Source organism: Anomaloglossus baeobatrachus, chromosome 3, assembly GCF_048569485.1.
Source record: "Anomaloglossus baeobatrachus isolate aAnoBae1 chromosome 3, aAnoBae1.hap1, whole genome shotgun sequence".
Taxonomy (NCBI): domain Eukaryota; kingdom Metazoa; phylum Chordata; class Amphibia; order Anura; family Aromobatidae; genus Anomaloglossus; species Anomaloglossus baeobatrachus.
The window spans coordinates 658,116,764-658,142,409 of NC_134355.1; the positions used below are offsets into that span (position 1 = coordinate 658,116,764).

General features: G+C 46.4%; 1 protein-coding gene across 2 annotated transcripts in view; it reads left to right on the forward strand.

Moving 5' to 3' along the window:
- SUPT3H (SPT3 homolog, SAGA and STAGA complex component) overlaps positions 1-25,646 on the forward strand; it is a 712,666-nt gene that overhangs the window by 521,723 nt on the left and 165,297 nt on the right. For both annotated transcript variants that reach the window (XM_075341184.1, XM_075341185.1), the window contains 3 exons: positions 18,427-18,539; positions 22,702-22,809; positions 22,890-23,069. In XM_075341184.1, the coding sequence (XP_075197299.1) occupies positions 18,427-18,539; positions 22,702-22,809; positions 22,890-23,069 (401 nt within the window). The remainder of the gene's footprint in view (positions 1-18,426; positions 18,540-22,701; positions 22,810-22,889; positions 23,070-25,646) is intronic.

Here is a 25,646-nt window from a genome sequence, read left to right on the forward strand (position 1 = left end):
TGTGCTGTTTGGTATCATGGCATGTACCTCACTGAACATGAACCAAAGAGAGCTGAGGTGTTGATATTAACTGTTGCATCTAAGGACCTTGGTAATGGCAGGGTAACTCCCGTTATCAACAGCCCATCAGCACACCACAATGTGACCATGGGGTGCCGATGACAGAGATAGCGTGTAAGGCTGGTTTCATACATCCGACATATACAGGCTAAGCACGGACTGTGATGTGTAGTCCGGCTGTGAATCTTCTGTCCATACTCAACAACTTAATTTTCATGTATCAAGGCTGTCAAGTTCGGAGTCTAGACTTACATGGAATGTGAATGCCGGATGTCTCAAACTGGATGTACATCGTGTTACACGGGCTGTCAGACTGTCACAACCTGGCATCATCACAGGTTCTAGTCCCAAGTGGGGCAAAAAGGGGAAACATTTGATTTTTAATGATTTTACTTTTTTTTTTCTTAACGAAAAACAAACTTTTTTTTTTTAACTTAAAAATTAAATTATTTTATTGTTAACAAAATTTATATAAGATATTTAGTTCTACTTCAGTCATAATCGCCAAGAGAATTATATTCTGTTCCATAGAAGGAAAATTAAAGTGTTTTTTAAAGTCAAAAATATAATAATCCCCTAAAGGATTTTGACAAAGTATTTAAAAAAAAAAAAAAAAAAGTGCTAATTTTAAGAAATGTAAAAAAAAATTACCTTTTTAACCCATACTTGGCTGCTCCAGTAGTCTTTGCTGCAGCGATCGGGTGCCATACGGACACACGACTGCTGCAATTAGTCGCTGGTCTCTGTGGTCGTTGTCCTCCTCCGCAATTTTTCAATTTTTACAGATGACCTCTTTAAAGATAATGTATACATGAAATATAAAGCTGTTTATCTAGGTTCTAACATCTTTTAAAAGGGGTTTTCACAACTCACTTTTGTATATTAAGTCATTTGTGAGGTACACATAATGTATAAAGCTAAAATTTTATTTTACTTTATTTTTTTTGGATTTTGATATATTTAAATATAAATATTTAAATATAATTTAAATAGATATTAATTATTTAAATATATAATATTTACATATAAATATAAGTCTGGGGGTATTATTTATTTTATTGTAATTTATAGTATTATATATTACATTTTATATAATTTTTTTATCTGTCTATATAATATCTACTGCCTTTATCTAGCTGGCTCATACAGTATATGTTTATATCCTTTTTGTGTCTATCTCTATTCATCATTTTTCTATTATCCTACCTGCGTAATAACTACTGTCATTATCTTATATCGATCTCTATTTTCTATTAATCTATCCATCGAACATCATTGATGCATATATCCATCTATCCATCCATATATCCCTCTATCCATCCATCTATATCCATCTATTGATCTACCAGCTATCTATCCATCTACTGTATCTCTCTTATCTATTCATCTATCCATTGATCATCCATTGATCCATCCACCCATCTATCTGTCCCTCTATCGATCTGTCCCTCTATCGATCTGTCCCTCTATCGATCTGTCCCTCTATCGATCTGTCCCTCTATCGATCTGTCCCTCTATCGATCTGTCCCTCTATCGATCTGTCCCTCTATCGATCTGTCCCTCTATCGATCGGTCCCTCTATCGATCGGTCCCTCTATCGATCGGTCCCTCTATCGATCGGTCCCTCTATCGATCTGTCCCTCTATCGATCTGTCCCTCTATCGATCTGTCCCTCTATCGATCTGTCCCTCTATCGATCTGTCCCTCTATCGATCTGTCCCTCTATCGATCTGTCCCTCTATCGATCTGTCCCTCTATCGATCGGTCCCTCTATCGATCGGTCCCTCTATCGATCGGTCCCTCTATCGATCGGTCCCTCTATCGATCGGTCCCTCTATCGATCGGTCCCTCTATCGATCGGTCCCTCTATCGATCGGTCCCTCTATCGATCTGTCCCTCTATCGATCTGTCCCTCTATCGATCTGTCCCTCTATCGATCTGTCCCTCTATCGATCTGTCCCTCTATCGATTTGTCCCTCTATCGATCTGTCCCTCTATCGATCTGTCCCTCTATCGATCTGTCCCTTTATCGATCTGTCCCTCTATCGATCGGTCCCTCTATCGATCGGTCCCTCTATCGATCGGTCCCTCTATCGATCTGTCCCTCTATCGATCTGTCCCTCTATCGATCTGTCCCTCTATCGATCTGTCCCTCTATCGATCGGTCCCTCTATCGATCGGTCCCTCTATCGATCGGTCCCTCTATCGATCTGTCCCTCTATCGATCTGTCCCTCTATCGATCGGTCCCTCTATCGATCGGTCCCTCTATCGATCTGTCCCTCTATCGATCTGTCCCTCTATCGATCTGTCCCTCTATCGATCTGTCCCTCTATCGATCTGTCCCTCTATCGATCTGTCCCTCTATCGATCTATCATCTATCCATTGATCTATCCATCGATCTATCCCTCTATCTATCCTTCTATCTATCCCTCTATCCATCTCTCTATCCCTCTATCCATCTATCCATCTCTATCTATCCATCCATCTCTCTATCTATCCATCTCTCCATCTATCTCTCTGTCTATCTCTCGATCCATCTATCTCTATTATCGATCCATCAGCCATCAATCTATCCATCATCCCTCTATCCCTCTATCCCTCTATCTATCCCTCTATCTATCCATATATCCATCAATATATCCATCATCCATCATTCTATCCATCTATTCATATCTATCATCTACAGTACCTTCCCATCTTTTTCTGTCACACATATGGTTACATTTTTATTGTATATATTTTACTTGCAGGGATTTTTTTCATAGTTATCGATTTTCTATATATGTTACGTTGACGACCTTTTTTGAGCTCTCAGAAGCCGTGTCTGCTTATTACTCAGCATTTCGGTGGAAAACAAGCTGTTTTGCAGCGAACTTTCCCCAGACTCTCTGAGGACCCAATGCTATAAATAACCATAATCATAGAATTAAGTGAATTGCACATTGTCACAGCTATTCTTCAAAAACCTGCCCTGAATAGAGCCCCAATTTAGTGCTCCATCTAATAACACGATGACGGCAGAGCTGCTGCCCACACACTTACTGCTCAGTTCCTAGAAATACAATGTGGGCAGGATTGTAATGAGTAAGGACTGACCAAACCGTGGTGAAGAAGTGACTAAGAGCACAAAAAGGTCACGGCAACAGTAGTAAAGAAAGAAACACATGAAGCGCGGTCACACGACGAGAACAATTCAGTCTTTCTTAACAACTCTAAAACCGTTTATAGATACGGAGAAAATAAAGTCTTTATTTTTTTCTTTGAGAATTAAGAAAAAGATACATAAAAAAAACAACAAAAGAAACAAAGCAAAACACTATTTTGTTCTAAATTTAATTCCGCCCCGGAGCTCGGCAGAATCGTAGCCGGTTGCATCTGCTAAACATTAAGTGACTGGTACTTGAGATCACAGTCATTCCAGTAAATGAGAGGTTTGCGATAAAGCCATTTTTAGACCTAAAAATTATAATCAAGGCTCCGTATAAATGTAAATAAAAAAAGAACAAAAAAAATATATAAAAAAGAACAAAACTGCTGAGCTGCGGAATGACAGATGGCACTGAAATAAGAGCCACGTCTGGTTCCATGTCCGTCCTCGCCGGACAAGATGAGCTTTGCTGTATAACATGGTGTGAATTTAGCTTCTCGTACATTGGGACATTCATGGCGCTGTCTAGTATATTGGGATGTCGCGTTGCCTGCTTCTTCCGTACTCTGAAGTCACAATGGGATTTTGAGTGGACGCCAAAGGGCCGATGACAGCTGTGGTCTGCGTTACATGTCCACTCCACCACACACTGGCCACTATCCCGTGTGGAACACGTGTAATTGTAGTGCACTAAGACAAAAAAGCCGCTCTCGTCACCGCTGTCCGAAAGATGAAATCACTATGGTGAAGTCATGGGAAATACGTCTTTACTTAAGTTTTATAATTGGAGGTGGGAGTCATAGCTTAGTATAAAACTGATTTTAAAAAATATCTCATTTATTATCATTAACACAATTGTATTAAAACCGTTTAATTCTGGGATTTAAAAATAAATAAATATATCTACACACACAAAAGTATAAAAAAAAGACTCCTTTTGGGCATATTGGCTGCCTTTTGGTATTTTTTAATGCAGATAAAATGAAAACTCTTGCAATAAAAAAATGCCCAAAACACCCTAAGAGTCAATAAATCTAAAGTAAAAGCTTTAAAATAAATAAGTAAAAAAATAAATAAAATATATACAGTACAGAACAACTGTTAAGAGGAGACTTTGTGCAGCAGGCCTTCATGGTAAAATAGCTGCTAGGAAACCACTGCTAAGGACAGGCAACAAGCAGAAGATACGTGTTTGGGCTAAAGAACACAAGGAATAGACATTAGACCAGTGGAAATCTGTGCTTTGGTCTGATGAGTCCAAATTTGAGATCTTTGGATCCAACCACCCTGTCTTTGTAGAAAAAGTGAACGGATGGACTCTACATGGCTGGTTCCCACCGTGAAGCATGGAGGAGGAGGTGTGATGGTGTGCGGGTGCTTTGCTGGTGACACTGTTGGGGATTTATTCAAAATTGAAGGCATACAGAACCAGCATGCCTACCACAGCATCTTGCAGCGGCATGCTATTTCATCTGGTTTGCGTTTAGTTGGACCATAATTTATTTTTCAACAGGACAATGACCCCAAACACACCTCCAGGCTGTGTAAGGGCTATTTGACTAAGAAGGAGAGTGATGGGGTGCTACGCCAGATGACATGGCCTCCACAGTCACCAGACCTGAACCCAATTGGGATGGTTTGGGGTGAACTGGACTGCAGAGTGAAGGCAGAAGGGCCAACAAGTGCTAAGCATCTCTGGGAACTCCTTCAAGACTGTTGGAAAACCATTTCCGGTGACTACCTCTTGAAGCTCATCAAGAGAATGCCAAGAGTGTGCAAAGCAGTAATCAAAGCAAAAGGTGGCTACTTTGAAGAACCTAGAATATAAGACATATTTTCAGTTGCTTCACACTCATTTTTAAGTATTTCATTCCACATGTTTTCATTCATAGTTTTGATGTGTTCAATGTGCATCTACAATTTTTAGAGTCATGAAAATAAAGAAAACTCTTTCAATGAGAAGGTGTGTCCAAACTTTACTGTACATACTGTGTGTGTGTGTGTGTGTATATATATATATATATATATATATATATATATAAAAATATGTGTGTGTGTATATATATATATATATATATATATATATATATATATATATAAAATATTGCTTTGCGAAAGTATTCAGCTCCATTGAACTTTTCCCACATTTCAGGCTTCAAGCATAAAGATAAAAAAAATGTACATTTTCTGGTGAAGAATCAACAACAAGTGGGACACAATTGTGAAGTTGAACGAAATTTATTGCTTATTTTAAATTTTTGTAAAAAATAAAAAACTGAAAATTGGGGCGTGCAATATTATTCATCCCCTTTAAGTTAATACTTTGTAGCGCCACCTTTTGCTGCGATTACAGCTGCAGTCGCTTGGGATATGTGTCTATCAGTTTTGCACATCGAGAGACTGAAATTCTTGCCCATTCTTCCTTTGTAAACAGCTGGAGCTGAGTGAGGTTGGATGGCGAGCGTTTGTGAACAGCAGTTTTCAGCTCTTTCCACAGATTCTCGATTGGGTTCAGGTCTGGACTGTGACTTGGCCATTCTAACACCTGGATACGTTTATTTGTGAACCATTCCATTGTAGATTTTGCTTTATGTTTTGGATCATTGTCTTGTTGGAAGACAAATCTCCGTCCCAGTCTCAGGTCTTTTGCAGACTCCAACAGGTTTTCTTCAAGAATGGTCCCGTATGTGGCTCCATCTATCTTCCCATCAATTTTAACCATCTTCCCTGTCCCTGCTGAAGAAAAGCAGGTCCAAACCATGATGCTGCCGAGACAATGATCCAAAACATAAAGCAAAATCTACAATCAAATGGTTCACAAATAAAGGTATCCAGGTGTTAGAATGGCCAAGTCACAGTCCAGACCTGAATCCAATCGAGAATCTGTGGAAAGAGCTGAAAACTGCTGATCACAAACGCTCTCCATCCAACCTCACTCAGCTCCAGCTGCTTGCAAAGGAAGAATGGGCAAGAATTTCAGTCTCTTGAGGTGCATATATGTCGCGGGCGGGGAGGAGGGTGTCAGCACACCGCGCTCACCCCTTCTGCTCGGGTCCGGCAGCTGCTCAGTGGTGGCTCGAGCCGTAGGCCGGATCCCGGGGTTTCTCGAGCGGCACTCCTCGCCCGTGAGTGAAAGGGGGGTTGTTTGGGGTGTTGGGATAATGTCCGTGACGCCACCCACGGTTGTGGTGATGTGTAGCACCACCGCTGCTCAATGCGGGGATCCTGGGGATGGTGATGGGGAGCAGCCAGGTGTTGTGTTGCCCCTCCGTGGGTAGGGGTTGGTGATCCCGGGGCCCGGTGATGGCTTGTGAGGTGCAGGGCCTGGTGGGCGCAGGGACGCGGGGGCAGCGCTGTGCCTTGCGGCACTATGGTACTCACTCAGCCTGAGACTTGGACACAGTTTGTACGGTAAACCAAACGGCTGGTAGGACGGTCCCACAGACGGCTGCTTTGCTTCCCTGGTAGGTGACGGTGATGTCCCTCTTCCTTGCACCTGTATGTACGGATGGTTGCGATGGGTCCCCACCGGTAACCCGCTCCCCGGCTTCAAGCTGGGCCGGAGGAGCACTACACTTTGCCCGCAGGCGCTGGCCCTCAGAGGCTGGTGCCCTGGCGGTGGCGGTGCCTCTGTTGTACAGGTTGGACTGTTGCCTTCAATCGGGACTTGGTTGTTGTGGGAATCTACGTCCCCTTCACTGACGGATTCGGCAAATTTGGCGACTCCTAGCCTTGCCGGGGTCCGAGAGGCCCCTGCCCTGGTGCTGACTGTCTTTCGGAACACTGCTCCAGACCACCGGGCACACAGCCAACGGGGTCCTTCCAGGAACTTCCAAACGGTCCCCCTCCGGACAGTCACCGCCGTCGCTGACCTTGCTGTTCTAGCCTTACACACTGCTGGGCTCTCAGGCTTTGCACACTCTCTGCTCTGTCACCACTTCTTGCTTTCCTCCTTTACTCCTTTTCTTTCCTCCACTTTCACTTCTTAGTTGTTTACTCTAGCCCCTGCCTGGGCTACTCCTCACTCCTTCCACTTCCTCCTCCCTGACTAGACTGCCTGATAACTTCCTGCCTCCAGAGCTGTGAGCTCCTTGGTGGGCGGAGCCAACCGCCTGGCTCACCCCCTGGTGTGCATCAACAGACTCCTGGAGGAAGGCAACAAGGATTTTTGGTTCAGCTTAGGTGTGCCTACCTGGGATGTGGGGTGTGGTGGTGTGTGACCTGTGTCCCCTGGCTTGCCCAGGGCGACACATTCCCCCTTAGCAAAACGCAGACCGTCCGCGGGCTGCCGTCCTACACCGGTTTTATTTTTCGGAAAAAGGGGATAACAGGGTTAAACAAACATAACATTTTCAAATAACTTCTTCCCAAGACGGGAGGCACATTTACTTTTAACGTTTCAACGGTATACGGTCACGGTTTCCGCTCTCTCCCACCCAAGTAACCTGGCCCTGATGCTGCCCCTAAAACCCAGGCAGCACCCCTTGACCCACAGTCCAGCACACGGTACCCGAGCGGGATCTGTCCTTCCCTCCAGAGGGTAGCCACCGGTTCCTTTGGTGGCTGGGCCCTGGCCTGCTCTGCTCAGGGCCCTCCCTCCAACCTGCCTCTCCGGAGGCGGCATTGCGGAAACGGTAACGGTACCCAACATATTTACAAGCCACTAACGTTTGTGGTTGCCCTGCAGAGTTCACGGGCTTGTCCATGGCTAGTTCCCATGCATTTTTAAACTTTAAACGGTCCCCACGGGGACAACGGTGCCGGCTCCAGCCGGTTGCAAATCACACGGTGAATCAGGTGAAAACTCGGATAATCATTTTTCATCATCTTTCAACTTTGGCAAACTTTCAAACTTTTCAAACTTTTTCAACAGACACACAACACTCTTTTACATTTGCGGACCCCTTTTACTCATAGAACGGTCTCCCTGTACCTAAGTGGGGGTCTACCTAGGTTGGAACGGGTGGACCTTCGGGGCCCGGTGTCAGTGTTGCTAGACAGTGGGGTAGAGGGAACAATCGGTTCCTCCTCCCTGCTATAGTGTGGGGCAGGCGGAGGTATAGGGGGGCTGGGTACAGGTTCATCCCTGGGCACTGGCACTGGTTCTGGCTCACGGTTAACCGCTTCCACTACTTCTTCATCCACGGGTTGTGGGAACAGTATCACTGGAAGTATCACCGCGCCGTTCTGTGTAGGCCAGTTTGCTGGGAAGTCACCCATTACAGTGTGGATTACCTCTGCTGCCTTCTCCACGGGTGGAGGAACCGGTACTTCAGCCTCTGCCTTCAACGCTGGGGGGCATTTTTTTAGATGGTCCCGGGAAACTGTGGCCAGGGTGCCCCCTTGGTCACGACTGATCTGGTAGGTCTTCCCATCTTCCCAGGCTGTGGGTTGTATGACGTAAGGGACCTGCTCCCACTGATCATCCAGCTTGTGGGCTTTTCTCTTCCGTTTCAGCACCACATCTCCTGGCTGGAAAGGACCTGCGGCCGCCTTCTGATTGAACCGGTGCTCTTGCTGTTCTCGACTTCGACCGAGGTTTTTCTCCACATACTCCTGGATTTGCCGGTACTGTGCCCTCCTCCGACTTTCCCACTCTGCCGTTGAAGGGAGTGCTTCCGGGGCCTCCAACCCCATCTCCAGATCCACCGGCAGGCGGCCAGGCCGAGCCCTCATCAGATACGCTGGGGTGCACTTCGTCGAGCTGGACGGGATATTATTGTACATGTCGACCAAGTCGGGCAACTTTTCCGGCCACATGTTCCGTTCTTCCAGCGGCAGCGTCTTGAGGAGCCCCAGGACCAAGTGATTCATTTTCTCGCACATGCCGTTGGTTTGGGCGTGGTACGGAGTGGTCCGGATCTTCTTGCAGCCGTACAACTGGCCGAATTCGTGAAACACTTCTGCTTCAAAAGCCGGACCTTGGTCTGTCAGCACCTTCTCGGGGTACCCATGGGGTCGGCAGAAATAAGCCTGGAACGCTCGAGCAGCGGTTCGACCAGTTAGGTCCTTAACGGGGACTACCACCATAAATCTTGAGTAGTGGTCTACCATGGTCAATGCGTAGGTGTACCCACTTCGGCTAGGGGTGAGCTTGACATGGTCCAGGGCGACCAGTTCCAGCGGCTGATGGGTAACGATGGGATGTAATGGTGCCCTCTGGCTAGTCTCGTCCTTTCTCCTCAGTGTACAAGGACCGCACTCTCGGCACCAGGCTTCCACCGATTCCCGCATCCCACTCCAATAGAACCGCTCCCTCAACAGCATCTCCAGCTTTTTCCACCCGAAGTGGCCAGCACCATCATGGTATGCCCGCAGGACAGTAGCGACCTCAGCTTGAGGAACGGTCAACTGGCATATTTTCTCATGGGTCTTTGGGTTGATCAGCTCACGGCACAGCCTCCCTTGGTGTAGGTAGAGCCGTTTTCGTTCTTTCCACAAGCGTTGGGCTTCGGCCGGAGCGCTAGGGTCCATTCCCATGGCGCCTTGTTCCACCAGAGTCTTGACAAGGCGGACAGCCGGCGCTTGGTCCTGGGCGTCCTGCCACTCTTGACTGGGCCGCGGGTCCAGATCCACCCTTTGCTGACATACTTGTACCCTCTCAGGAGGCGGCTGGTGAAACGCAGGCAACTCAATCTCCTCGAGGTCGTCATCCTCGCACCCCTCTTCTGACAAATGGGGCATCCGGGAGAGTGCATCTGCATTGATGTTGACACGACCAGCTCGGTACTTTATGGTGAAATCATAGTTGGCTAACCGGGCTACCCACCGCTGCTCCAGCGCGCCCAACTTGGCCGTGTTCAGGTGAGTCAGCGGATTGTTGTCCGTGAATGCGGTGAATTTTGCTGCCGCCAAATAGTGACGGAACCGCTCCGTGATAGCCCACACCAATGCCAGTAGCTCGAGCTTGAAAGAGCTATAGTTCTCAGGGTTCCTTTCGGTCGGTCGGAGTTTTCGGCTGGCGTAGGCGATCACCTTCTCCTTTCCATCCTGGACCTGGGAGAGGACCGCTCCTAGCCCCACATTACTGGCGTCCGTGTGGAGGATGAATGTGCGCTCGTAGTCAGGGTACGCCAAGACCTCTTCTCCGGTCAGGGCCGCCTTCAACTGGCAAAAGGACTCCTCATGCTTGTCCTCCCACGACAATGGGGCTCCGACGGGTCTACCACCTTTGGTCTGTCCCACGAGGAGATCTTGCATGGGGGCGGCCATCTTCGTGTACCCCTTTATAAAGCGCTGATAGTACCCCACCAGACCCAGAAACTGCCTTACTTCTCTCACTGTAGTGGGCCTCGGCCAGCTTTGGATGGCAGTGATCTTCTCAGGGTCGGGGGCGACACCATCCGCACTCACCACGTGCCCTAGATATTGCACCCTGGGTTTCAGCAGGTGGCATTTTGAGGGCTTCAACTTCATCCCGTACTTGGCAAGGGACGCGAACACCTCGGCCAGGTGTTCCAGATGGGCTTCATATGTCTGGGAATAAACAATCACATCATCCAAATACAGCAGGACGGTCTCGAAGTTTAAATGTCCCAGACAGCACTCCATCAGCCGTTGGAAGGTCCCGGGGGCATTGCACAACCCAAACGGCATGCTATTGAATTCGCAGAGCCCCATTGGGGTGGTGAAGGCGGTCTTCTCCCGGTCCTCTGGGGCCACGGCCACTTGCCAGTATCCGCTGGTGAGGTCAAGGGTCGAGAAGTAGTTTGCAGTTCTTAGTGCAGCCAAAGATTCTTCAATACGAGGCAATGGATAGGCATCTTTATGGGTTATCTGGTTGATCTTCCGGTAGTCTACACACATCCGCATGGTACCATCCTTCTTCTTGACCAGTACCAACGGAGCGGCCCAGGGACTACAACTGTCCCGAATAACCCCTGCCTCCTTCATATTCTTTAACATATCTTTGGCACACTGGTAATGTGCAGGGGGAATAGGTCTATACCTCTCTTTGATAGGGGGATGTTCACCCGTGGGAATGTGGTGTTGGACCCCCTTGATCTGCCCAAAGTCTAGGGGGTGCTTACTGAAAACCTGTTCGTACTCCTGCACCACCCTGTGTACCCCTGCCCTGTGATGTGTAGGGGTATCATCAGTGCCCACATGTAGCTGTTGGTGCCACTCCTTGGTGTCCCCCTGGGGTGGTGAAGTGCTGGTGGTAGGTGGGAGTGTGGATGGACTGGCTTCCTGGATAGTGTAAGGGTCCAGGGTGAGCAGCTTGGCAATGGTGGCATACCGGGGGAGCCTGACTTCTTCCTCCCCACAGTTCAACACTCTCACAGGCACTCTCCCCTTCTTCACATCTACCACCCCTCGGGCGGCTACTACAGTGGGCCAGTGCTCGGAAGGCATGGGCTCCATCATCGCAGGGTAGTCACGTCCCTGAGGCCCTACTGCTGCCCTACACCAGATCATCATCTCACTCCTAGGGGGCACAGTCAATGGAGCAACATCCATCACTCGCACTCCACCAATCTCCCCTCCGGTTGAGCTTACATGCTGGCGGTACATCAGGGCGCGGATCTCACGCTGCACAGCCCTCTGCCGGCTCCCCGCCGCCGTGGCGGCTAGCTGTTGCAATAGGTTCAACACATCAGCCATGCAGTGTTCCATCACATTGGTTCCCAGCACTATTTTCGGGTTATGATCACTCGGTTCATTCATGATCACAATCATACCCTGGTGTTGCAGTTCAGCTTGCCCCACTGTCATAGCCACCTGTTTATACCCCACCTGGGTCAATGGAAGTCCATTAGCGGCAATCAAATTTATACTATTGTCTGGAGGCGCCAGCTCGTCTGTGGCCCAATATCGCTGATACAACGTGTACGGGATGGTAGTTACCTGTGATCCAGTGTCCAAGAGAGCCATCACTGGTATGCCGTCCACAGCCACGGGGATGATGGGGCGGGCCCCGACATATCGGTCTCGCCAGTCCGGGGGGCCACGGTGTTCTACTCCTGAGGATTGGCCCGGGGCCCCAGGGGTTGCTCGTTTAACGGGCACTGTCGGTAATAATGGCCCGGCTTACGGCACTTGTAGCAGATTGGAGGTCTGCTCCGCGGGTTGTTAGCGCTTCTCCGCTGCATCCAGGGAACATCTTCGGGACTGTCAGCAAGCTGTATCTGTGCTGGAGGCTGAGATCTGGTCAGAGGTTGTAGCGCAGCAAGGATCTTGGCAAGGTCTCCGTCCAGGCGACGGACCTGGGCTGCCAGTTCTTCCACTGTGCTGCTCGAGGCTGCAGGTATTAAGGAGGTTGGTTTGGCTGGGGCCGCCACAACGGGAGCTGTCTCGACGGGCCACGGGACGGGTTCCAGAACTTCAGCAGCTGGGGGCTGTAGTGCTTTGATAGCCCGCTCCTTTAACACAGCAAAGTCCACATCAGGGTGTTCCAGGGCCCACATCCGGAGTTGTTTACGATCCTCAGGGGACCTCATCCCCTGCGCAAATTGCTCCACTAACATCTTGTTGCTATCCGTCTCATTAATAGAGTTCACCCGCTTCAGCGTGCGGAGGGCGGTCTGCAGACGTAGAGCATAGTCCCGAATGCTATCCCCAGCTCGTTGCCGGCACTGGTAAAACTGCATCCTCAGCTCAGCTTCAGTCCGGGTCTCGAAGGCAGTCTGTAGCTTCTCGAAGATGGTGGCTACAGAGAGCCGGTCCCCCTCGGCCCAGGTCTCCGCTTCCTGCTCCGCCGCACCGGTTAACTGGCCTAGCACTATCGCTGCACGTTGCTTATCAGTCAGGGGGTACAGCTCTAGCAACGGGTTAAGCTTTTTCCGGAAGGCCTGTAAGGCATCCGGTTTCCCGTCATACTGCTGCAGCCAGGCAGCTCCGGGCGCATAGGGCAAGGAAAACGGCATGACCTGAGCAAGCGCGGGGGCCGCGGCACCTCCCGCCGGTACGGCCGGGACCTGGGCAGGCCCATTCCCATCCGCGGGTGCCGCTGCGGCTGCGACCACCGCACCTCCAGCGGCTCCGTCGGGCGCAGACATCTTGTTTCCGTCCCCCTTAGCTCTTTCCGGCCCCTCCTCTCTCGGGGCGGGGTTTTGGCCTTCGCGCCTCTACTGCTCGAGAAGACGCTCGAGCGGGAACTTTTCGCGCCAAAGATGGCGGCTTCTGAAATTTTTCTGCCGGATACCTCCGGCGGTAACAAGGCGCACCTCTACCTGATGGCAGAGCGGTAAGATCCTGTTCGTGACGCCAAGTTGTCGCGGGCGGGGAGGAGGGTGTCAGCACACCGCGCTCACCCCTTCTGCTCGGGTCCGGCAGCTGCTCAGTGGTGGCTCGAGCCGTAGGCCGGATCCCGGGGTTTCTCGAGCGGCACTCCTCGCCCGTGAGTGAAAGGGGGGTTGTTTGGGGTGTTGGGATAATGTCCGTGACGCCACCCACGGTTGTGGTGATGTGTAGCACCACCGCTGCTCAATGCGGGGATCCCGGGGATGGTGATGGGGAGCAGCCAGGTGTTGTGTTGCCCCTCCGTGGGTAGGGGTTGGTGATCCCGGGGCCCGGTGATGGCTTGTGAGGTGCAGGGCCTGGTGGGCGCAGGGACGCGGGGGCAGCGCTGTGCCTTGCGGCACTATGGTACTCACTCAGCCTGAGACTTGGACACAGTTTGTACGGTAAACCAAATGGCTGGTAGGACGGTCCCACAGACGGCTGCTTTGCTTCCCCGGTAGGTGACGGTGATGTCCCTCTTCCTTGCACCTGTATGTACGGATGGTTGCGATGGGTCCCCACCGGTAACCCGCTCCCCGGCTTCAAGCTGGGCAGGAGGAGCACTACACTTTGCCCGCAGGCGCTGGCCCTCAGAGACTGTTGCCCTGGCGGTGGCGGTGCCTCTGTTGTACAGGTTGGACTGTTGCCTTCAATCGGGACTTGGTTGTTGGGGGAATCTACGTCCCCTTCAGTGACGGATTCGGCAAATTTGGCGACTCCTAGCCTTGCCGGGGTCCGAGAGGCCCCTGCCCTGGTGCTGACTGTCTTTCGGAACACTGCTCCAGACCACCGGGCACACAGCCAACGGGGTCCTTCCAGGAACTTCCAAACGGTCCCCCTCCGGACAGTCACCGCCGTCGCTGACCTTGCTGTTCTAGCCCTACACACAGCTGGGCTCTCAGGCTTTGCACACTCTCTGCTCTGTCACCACTTCTTGCTTTCCTCCTTTACTCCTTTTCTTTCCTCCACTTTCACTTCTTAGTTGTTTACTCTAGCCCCTGCCTGGGCTACTCCTCACTCCTTCCACTTCCTCCTCCCTAACTAGACTGCCTGATAACTTCCTGCCTCCAGAGCTGTGAGCTCCTTGGTGGGCGGAGCCAACCGCCTGGCCCACCCCCTGGTGTGCATCAACAGACTCCTGGAGGAAGGCAACAAGGATTTTTGGTTCAGCTTAGGTGTGCCTACCTGGGATGTGGGGTGTGGTGGTGTGTGACCTGTGTCCCCTGGCTTGCCCAGGGCGACACATATACCCCAAAAAGATTCAAGGGGGCCGAATACTTTTGCAAGGAGCTATACAAGGGTGTGTCCAGCTCACCTCTTTGTTTGAGGAGACCATCATTTCACCATGCAGGGATCCATGTGGAGTCAGCCCGCTCCCTTAGTATCCAAGATTCAAAGATCCGAAACGCGTCCTCCTAGCATGGCATAATGGACTTTTTAATGGTTTTTCAATAAAGGTTTTTTGCAAGGCACTGTATGTATGTGTGTGTGTACACACATATATATATATATATATATATATATATATTTCACTTTCATCAATTTTTTTTATTGTGCTTTTCTTTTTTTTCTAATATAGCCATATAATTTTTTTTTAGAAAAAGAAGTAACGGCACAATAAAAAAATGAATGACAGTGAATAATAGAAAAAATGAAGGCAGCACCCAAAAAATAAGCACACAGTGTGGACTTTATTAGCCCATATGGCTGTCAATGTTTTTCAAGGCTTCAAAAAATGTGTTTATCAGTCGAAATGTTGGCAGCCGCATGGACTAAGAAAGTCCACAGTGTGTGCTTTTTTTTTGGGTGCTATATACATACACACATACCGTATATACATGCAGTATGTCACAGAATTGAGTACACCTCTCACATTATTGTAAATATTCTTGCAAATTTGATGCTATCGCAAGACACTCGCTCATGTTTCAGCATGGCACCTCATGGCAAAGAATTCTCTGAGGATCTGAAAAGGCGCACCTGTGCAATACTAATGCTGTCTAATCAGCATCTTGATATGACACACCTGTGAGGTGGATAAATTTTCTCAGCAAAGGAGAAGTGCTCACGAACACAGATTTATACAAATTTGTGAACAAATTCAGACATGTGAATGAGGCCATAAACCATAAACTGCAGGACCAATAAGTTGAATATACACATTAATGTATATACATATCCTTATTAATGGAATACCCCCATCTATTACTTGTGCAATAATAACTCTGGATTTGGACAAATCGTCACCAAGCTCCCTATGGAGAAGAGGATGTGGAGGGTCGGGAATGATTTATTCGAATCATAGCTGGCAACAGGGGAGTAATGGAGAGAAAGTCACCAGAAGAAAACTGTACAAAGATTTATGGAGAGATTGGGTCTATGATCTGCAATTTTCAAGTCTTGCCACAGATTATCAATTCAATTTAGGTCTGGACTGTGACTGGGCGGATCACTCACAGGAATATTCCTGGATCTTAAACCCTCCATTGTAGCTCTGGCAGGATGTTGAGGGTCGTTGTCCTGCTGGAAGATGAACCTACGCCCCAGTCTCAAATCTTTTGCAGCCTCTAACAGGATTTCCGCCAGGATTGCCCTGTATTTAGCACCATCCATCTTCCAATCAACTCTGACCAGCTTCCAGGTCCTTCCTAAACAAAAGCATCCCCACAGCAGGTTGCTGCCACCACCATGTGTGACAGTGGGGATGGTGTTTTCAGGGTAATGTGCAGTGCAATTTTCCACCACAAATAGCATTCTTCTTCGGTCTCATCTGATGAGAGAACCTTCTTCCACATGCTCACTGTGTCCTCTACATGGCTTTTTGCAAACTGCAAACAGGACTTCTTATGGCTTTCAAAAATGTCTTTCTTCTTGTCTCTCTTCCATAAAAGCCAGATTTGTGAAGTATACGACTAATCATTGTCCTGTGGACAGATTCTCTCACCTGAGCTGTGATCTCTGCAGATCCTTCAGAGTGACCATGGGCCTCTTGGCTGCTTCTGTAATTAGTGTTCTCCTTCTCGCAAGACCTCCTTCTCTACTCCTCCCTCATCTTCTCTTCCCACCATCGCATCCAATATTTCTCGCCTCCCCTATACTCTGGAATGCTCTGCCACAACACATCAGACTCTCGCCTACCTTGACAAGCTTCAAAAGGAACCTGAAGACCCACCTCTTCCAACAAGCCTACAACCTGCCGTAACCCTCAGTCTGATACGGCACCGTACAACCAGCTCTGTCCTCACCTACTGTATCCTCACCTATCCCTCGTAGACTGTGAGCCCTCGCGGGCAGGGACCTCTCTCCTCCTGTACCTGTCTGTGCCTTGTATTCTTTAAGATTATTGTACCTTTCCCTATTTTGTATACCCCTTTCACATGTAAAGCGCCATGGAATAAATGGCGCTATAATAATTAATAATAAGAATATTTCTTGGTATGTCCGTTTTGGTGGACGGCCATGTCTTGGTAGATTTGCAGTTGTGCCATACTCCTTCCTTTTTTGGATGATGGATTGAACAGTGCTCTCTGCAATTTTCAGAACTTGGGCTAGTTTTTTTTTATAACCTAATCCTGCTTTTCTCTTCATCACAACTTTATCCCTGACCTGTCTGGTGTGTTCCTTGGTTTTTATGATGCTTTTTGATCCCGAACGTTCTCACACAAACCTCTGAGACCTTCACAGAACAGCTGTAGTTATACTGAGGATAAATTACACACAGGTGGATTCAATTTACTAATTAGGTGACTTCTGGAAGCAGTTGGTCACGTAGGATTTTATTTAGGGGTATCAGACTAAAGGGGACTGAATATAAATGCACCTCACAAATTTCAAATTAATATTTTTTAAAAATTCTTACCAAACACTGTATAATTTCCTTTGCACTTCACAAATATTTGCTGCTTAGTGTTGGTATATAACATAAAATCCCAATAAAATACAATTCAATTTGTGGTTAAAATACGAAAAAATGTGGAAAAGCTCACGGATATGAATACTTTTTCAAGACACTGTTTGTATTTGTTTAAATATTAATTTTATCTTGTAAACATTCTTAAAGTTGAATGCACATGATTTATTGCAGATAACTTGGTGTTTTTCATGGTGTCAGGCGTTTTCGCTCTATGGCTGCTGGTTTATTGGGGCCAACATTAAGTGACCCAGACTAACCGCTGATGTTCGCACCCAATTAGGATGAATGGTCTCCTTCACACCTGTTGTGCGAGGCAGTAAATGCAGTTTTATATTGTTTTGGGCATTTACACTACTCTTAATTCCATAAGGGGACATTTAAGGCAAGAATAAAGCCGCCTCTCGTTTTTCTACTGTCTTTTATCGCATAGAGGCTAAAATACATTTTTTTAGGCTGCATTACATCCATTAAATTTCAACATGTTGTGCAAAAAAAAAAAAAAATTAAACTTTTTTTTTTAATTATCTGCCTTTTTCTTGATGACATAAAAGAAAGACTTATAATAGAGGATATAAAACATATATGTATTCTTTGGGATATTGTTGCTTTCTAACTGTATTATTCATGAAAACCATACAAAAATAATGTAAAAATTTAAATTTTAATTTTTTATTTTTTAAAATGTTATTTAAATTATTAATTATTATTACATTATCTGTATCATTATCATGAAAACAATACAAAAATGATGTAAACATTCAATTTTAATTTTTAATTTTTTAAAATGTTATTTAAATTATTATTAATTATTAAATTTTCTGTATCATTATCATGAAAACAATACAAAAAGAATGTAAAAATTCAATTTTTTTTTAATTTTATTTAAATTATTAATTACTAAATTATCTTAATCATTATCATGAAAACAATACAAAAATAATGTAAACATTTACATTTTTTATTTTTTAAAAATGTTTATTTAAATTATTAAGAATTATGAAATTATCTTTTATTTTTTTATTTCATTTTATATTTGTATTTGATTTTAATAAGCTAAAAAATATTTTTGTGTAACCCGACAGCTAAAAAGGCCTCCAAATTCCGAGACTGGCTGGACTGCAGCAGCATGGAGATCAAGCCAAATGCTGTGGCAATGGAGATACTCACCTATCTGGCCTATGAAACCGTGGCTCAGGTATTTGAAACCCTGTTTTTTTATTTTTCAAATAGTTACTTTGCTTTTTATTTTGTCATAACCCTTTAAAAAGTATTATTATAATGTTTATGGCATTTTGGGGGTCACGAAGAGGAGGTGTGCTGTATATGAGGAGGAGGTGTGCTGTATATGAGGAGGAGGTGTGCTGTATATGAGGAGGAGGTGTGCTGTATACGAGGAGGAGGTGTGCTGTATACGAGGAGGAGGTGTGCTGTATACGAGGAGGAGGTGTGCTGTATACGAGGAGGAGGTGTGCTGTATACGAGGAGGAGATGTGCTGTATACGAGGAGGAGGTGTGCTGTATACGAGGAGGAGGTGTGCTGTATATGAGGAGGAGGTGTGATGTATACGAGGAGGAGATGTGCTGTATACGAGGAGGAGGTGTGCTGTATACGAGGAGGAGGTGTGCTGTATACCAGGAGGAGGTGTGCTGTATACGAGGAGGAGGTTTGCTGTATACGAGGAGGAGGTGTGCTGTATACGAGGAGGAAATGTGCTGTATACGAGGAGGAGGTGTGCTGTATACGAGGAGGTGTACTGTATACGAGGAGGAGGTGTGCTGTATACGAGGAGGAGGTGTGCTGTATATGATGAGGAGGTGTGCTGTATATGAGGAGGAGGTGTGCTGTATACGAAGAGGAGGTGTGCTGTATATGAGGAGGACGTATGCTGTATATGAGGAGGAGGTGTGCTGAATACGAGGAGGAGGTGTGCTGAATACGAGGAGGAGGTGTGCTGTATACGAGGAGGAGGTGTGCTGTATACGAGGAGGAGGTGTGCTGTATACGAGGAGGTGTGCTGTATACGAGGAGGAGGTGTGCTGTATACGAGGAAGAGATGTGCTGTATACGAGGAGGAGGTGTGCTGTATACGAGGAGGAGGTGTGCTGTATACGAGGAGGAGGTGTTCTGTATACGAGGAGGAGATGAGCTGTATACGAGGAGGAGGTGGGCTGTATAAGAGGAGGAGGTGTGCTGTATACGAGGAGGAGGTGTGCTGTATGCGAGGAGGAGGTGTGCTGTATACGAGGAGGAGGTGTGCTGTATACGAGGAGGAGGTGTGCTGTATACGAGGAGGAGGTGTGCTGTATACGAGGAGGAGGTGTGCTGTATACGAGGAGGAGGTGTGCTGTATACTAGGAGGAGGTGTGCTGTATATGAGGAAGAGGTGTGCTGTATATGTCTTCCAACAGCTATAATGTTATATTCTCTCCATTGACCGATGTGTACATGGGCTTCTTTTTATTTTGTGTACGAGATGTACCGGCACCATTCATTTTACCATAGGTGGAACATGGGAGAAAAAATCCAATTCTTATTTTTACGGTATTCATTACAGCGTTGAAGTGACTTGTAAATCTGATTCCCCAAATCCGTACCATTATAGCAGCACCAAACTTGCATCATTTGTTTTTTAATGGTGAAAAAAATGTATCCCTTGTGTCGCCATTTTTTGATCAGTTGAGTTGCTTGAACTCTTTTTTTTTTTTTTTTGCTTGACAACATTTTTTATTGATACAATTTTGGGATAGATATAATGTATTTATAACAGCATTCTTTTGCCAAGCTGCATTGACCAAAATACTGCAATTCTGATATTTCATTTTTTTTTCATTGTGTCGTTTGCCAACAGAGTTAAAAAATTTCACATGTTCATAGTAATATGTGTATATATATATATATATATATATATATATATATATTATTTGTGTGTGTGTGTGTGTTTGTGTGCATTTTTATATAATACACATAACCACGTGTGTATGTATATATATATATATATATATATATATATATATATATATATATATATATATATATATATATATATATATATATACATATACACTACAGTTCAAAAGTTTGGGGTAACTTGGGTTTTTCCTTATTTTTTAAAGAAAAGCACATTTTTTTCAATGAAGCTAACATTAAATTAAACAGAAATCCACTCTATACATTGTTAATGTGGTAAATGACTATTCTAGCTGCAAATGTCTGTTTTTTAATGCAATATCTACATAGGTGTATAGAGGCCCATTTCCAACAACCACCACTCCAGTGTTCTAATGGTACATTGTATTTGAACTATGTCACAAGGCTAATAGATGTTTAGAAATCCCTTGAAAACCCTTGTGCAAGTATGTTAGCACAGCTGAAAACAGTTTTGCTGATTAGAGAAGCTATAAAACTGACCTTCCTTTGAGATAGTTGAGAATCTGGAGCATTACATTTGTTGGTTCCATTAAACTCTCAAAACGCCCAGAAAAAGAGAACTTTCATGTGAAACTCGACAGTCTATTCTTGTTCTTAGCAATGAAGCATATTCCATGCGAGAAATTGCCAAGAAACTGATGATTTCCTACAACGGTGTGTACTACTCCCTTCAGAGGAGAGCACAAACAGGTTCTAACCAGAGTAGAAAGAGAAGTTGGAGCCCGCGCTGCACAACTGAGCAACAAGACAAGTACATTAGAGTCTCTAGTTTGAGAAATCGACGCCTCACAGATCCTCAACTGGCTGCTTCATTAAATAGTACCCACAAAACGCCAGTGTCAACGTCTACAGGGAAGAGGCGACTCCGGGATGCCGGCCTTCAGGGCAGAGTGGCAAAGAAAAAGCCATATCTGAGACTGGCTAATAAAAGGAAAAGTTTAATATGGGGAAAAGAACACAGACATTGGACAGAGGAAGATTGGAAAAAAGTGTTATGGACAGACGAATCGAAGTTTCTGGTGTTTGGATCACACAAAAAAACATTTGTGAGACGCAGAACAACTGAAAAGATGCTGGAAGATTGCCTGACACCATCTGTCAAGCATGGTGGAGGTAATGTGATCGTCTGGAGTTGCTTTGGTGCTGGTAAAGGGGGAGATTTGTACAAGGTAAAAGGGATGAATAAGGAAGGCTATCACTCCATTTTACAACCCCACGCCATGCTCTATGGACACCGCTTGATTGGAGACAATTTTATCCTACAACAGGACAATGACCCAAAGCACACCTCCAAATTATGCATGAACTATTTAGGGAAGAAGCAGCAGCTGATATTCTATCTGTAATGGAGTGGCCAGACCGGTCACCAGATCTCAACCCTATAGAGCTGTTGTGGGAGCAGCTTGACCGTATGGTACCAAAAAGTGCCCATCAAGCCAACCCAACTTGTGAGAGGGGGGGGGGAAGCATGGGGTGAAATATCTCCAGATTACCTCCGCAAATTAACAGCTAGAATGCCAAAGGTCTGCAAAGCTGGAATTGCTGCAAAGGAGCATTCTGTGCCGAAAGCAAAGTGTGAAGAGAAAATTATTATTTCAAGTAAAAATCCTTATTTCTAACCTCGTCACTGTCTGGACGATATTCTCTATTCATTATGCAACTCATTTGTAAATAAAAGCAGGATTTTTCATGGAAAAGACAAAATTGTCTGAGTGACCCCAAACTTTTGAACTGTAGCGTGTGTGTGTGTGTGTGTGTGTGTGTGTGTGTATAATATATACACATAAGTGTGTGCGTGTGATGTATGCTGTATATAACCTCTTAAGTGGGCCAGCCACAGAGGGGAGCACCATCAGGGCAGGCTCTGGGGCCTAGGCATACCCATGGCTCGCTGCTGCCATAGCAACCCATCGGCAAGGAGATGAATAGGTGTTGGCGATGGGAGCATGCAGCTGCCTGACCGCCAGACTTTGGTCTGTAAATGCTGCTGTCAAAGATTGGCAGTGGCATTTAAGTGGTTAAGAGCTGTAGGGTGGATCTTTAAGAGGCAGATGTCGGCTGTGTAACACAGACCTTATCTGCTTGGTACTGATGCAAGAGCCTGCATCAAAAGGGACCCAACATATGACGTAATAGTACATTATATGTCAGGAAGGGATTATTACAACATTTTGCAATTCTGATTGAGGGATTTCATATGGTAAACAGTTAAGAGTTGATAATAGATCTTTGACCCTTTTACCTTTGACTGAATTTTGAGTATAAGAATCTTTCGGGTGACGTAAGACCATCATAATGTCTTGATGAGATGGAATGTAGAAGAGGTTGGACAATAAAGTAATTACAAGTAGTTTCAGAACTTATGGAAAGTTATATGTTGACGTTTGTTCATGTGTTCTCTAATCTTAATCAACCTCTTGGGTTCCAGTTGGTGGATTTGGCTCTTCTTGTGAAGCAGGACATGTCTCCCAAGACCAGTGACCCATTCTCACACGCCTTGTCCGCTACGTACATACAGAGCCATCATCCTTCAGAGGTGAGCCACAAACCGTGTCCACCCAGCCGCCTGTCCTTTTCCCATCCTTCAATTCTAATGTAAAATCTTTTTTGTGAAAGACACTTTTTCAGAATCAGCCTCTGAAGAGTAATCCGGACACCCCAGAGAGCACTCCACCGGCCACGCCGAATCCTCCATCAACCGGCGCCCAACACATGGGTAAAAACCAGCATGGCTCCCTTGGTAATGGATCGCAAACACCCGACTCTGCTAAGGCAAAACAGAGGAAAAGGAAGAAGGTAAGAAAGACACGTACAAGTGACAGGATGCAAGTTAAATTTTTGTATTTTTATTTTTCTTTATTATCGCCCAAAAAATTGTTGACAGTCCCTTTAAGTGTTATGGTGGCAAAAAAAAATGTCATTACAGGATCCCTAAAAATTGCTATGACCCTCTTTACGACATATGATGTACTGGGTACGTCATGGCTGATGTCGATATAGTCACCGCCAGCTGCTGCGGTGAGCCGGTGGTGATCCTCGCACATGTCTGCTGATTTGAACAGCTGACATGTGCAGCTATCAGGCGCGGGTGGAACTGCAATGCACTCGTGCCTGTTAACCCCTTAGATCGAACTGTCAAAATGTGACCGCGCAATGTAAATGGCAGCGGCAGGGAAGGCACCTTTCCCTGCCGCTATCGGAGGCCTCATGACGTGATCACGTGGAGCCGATGGTTGCCATGGTAGCAACATGTGATGTGATGACTCCTGTTGCTATCATGACTCACTTCATCTTACAACCAGCAGAGCACTGGCTGTAAGAGGAGAGCAGCATTTCTCCTGGTCTGAGCTGTGCAGCTGTGATCAGGGGAAATGAACAAGCGATCAGACTGCTAATCCTTATAGTTCCCTAGGGAGACTAGTAAAATAAAAAAAAGTTTAAAAAAAAAAAATAACCTAAAAGTTCAAATCACTCCCCATTCGCCCCATTGAAAATTAAAGGGTTAAAAAGTAAAAAAATACACATATTTGGTATTGCCACATTCAGAGACGCCCTATCAGAATATTAAATCAATTAACCGGATCGGCAAACAGCGTAGAATCAAAAAAATTCCAAACGCCAAAATTATGTTTTTTGGTTGCCGCAAATTTTGCGCAAAAAGTCAATATACAGTTAAAAATGGCAGCCCGAGAGGCAAAAATAAGCTCTCACTGAGACCCATATGCCAAAAAATGAGATTACTACAGGTTTTGGAAAATGGCGCAAAACGTGCGCCACTTTTTTTGGACAAAATTTAGAATTTTTTTTAAACTCTTAGATAAAAGTAAGCCTATACATGTAAACCCCTTAGATAAAAGTAAACCTATACATGTTTGGTGTCAAACGAACCCATTTAGACCTGAGGCACTGACACATCAATTTTACCATATAGTGAACAGGATGTATAAAATACTCCAAAAATAATCGTGCTATCGCACTTTTCAATTTTTCCCCACATGTAATTTTTTTCCCGTGGTGAGGTGGCAGCTCTGGTTCTAGAGAGGTGGCAGCTCTTGTTCTAGAGAGGTGGCAGCTCCGGTTCTGGAGAGGTGGCAGCTCCGGTTCTGGAGAGGTGGCCGCTCCGGTGCTGGTGAGGTGGCCGCTCCGGTGCTGGTGAGGTGGCCGCTCCAGTGCTGGTGAGTTGGCCGCTCCCGCTCCAGTGCTGGTGAGTTGGCAGCTCCGGTGCTGGTGAGTTGGCAGCTCCGGTACTGGTGAGTTGGCAGCTCCGGTACTGGTGAGGTGGCAGCTCCGGTGCTGGTGAGGTGGGAGCTCCAGTGCTGGTGAGGTGGCAGCTCCGATGCTGGTGAGGTGGCAGCTCCGATGCTGGTGAGGTGGCAGCTCCGATGCTGGTGAGGTGGCAGCTCCGATGCTGGTGAGGTGGCCGCTCCGATGCTGGTGAGGTGGTAGGTCCGGTCTGGTGAGGTGGCCGCTCCGGTGCTGGTGAGGTTGGCAGCTCTGGTGCTGGTGAGGTGTCAGTGGGGTAATTGCAAGCTGTAAGCTTTTTTGAAGAAATGGATTTTCAAGTTACGTCTGAAGGTTCTCAATGTGGCACATAATCAGACGTGTTGAGCTGTAGAAGCCCAGATGATGGTGGATACTCGGGAGAAGTCTTGGAGGCGATCGGGTGAGGAACATACGAGTGTGGATGAGAGAAGATCTTGGGTGGATCAGAGATTACATGTTGGACGATATCTTGAGATTAGTTCAGAGATATATGGGGGAGACAGATTCTTGAAACCTCTTTAGGTCAGGGATAGTAGTTTTAATTGGATACGCTGGGGAATTGGAAGCCAATGAATGGTTTGCAGAGGAGAGAAGTGGAGGATTAGTGAGGAGATAGGTGGATTAGTCTGGCAGCAGAGTTAAGGATGGACTGGAGAGGTGCGAGAGTGTTAACAAGGAGGCCACAGAAGAGGATGTTGCAGTAGTCAAAGTGGGAGATGACGAGGTCATGCAGTAGCATTTTAATAGATTCAGTGTTGAGGAAAGGACAGATTCTGGAAATATTTTTGAGTTAGAGTGGTAAGGAGGTGGTGAGAACTTTTGGATGTGCAGTTTGAAGGACAAGGCAGAGGCGAGGGTTACTGCAAGGCAGCGGACTTCAGGTTCTGTGGAAACCATAGTGTTATTTACTGTGATATATAGATCAGGTATGTGAGATAAGTGAGATGGGGATAAGAGGATTAGTTAAAATTTTTTCCATATTGAGCTTTAGGAAGCGAGAGGAGAAGATGTTGAATATGGCCGATAGACAGCCCAGGATCCTGGGCAGCAGGGAGGTGACGTCTGGGCCAGAGAGGTAGATCGGAGGGTCATCCACGTAATCATGATACT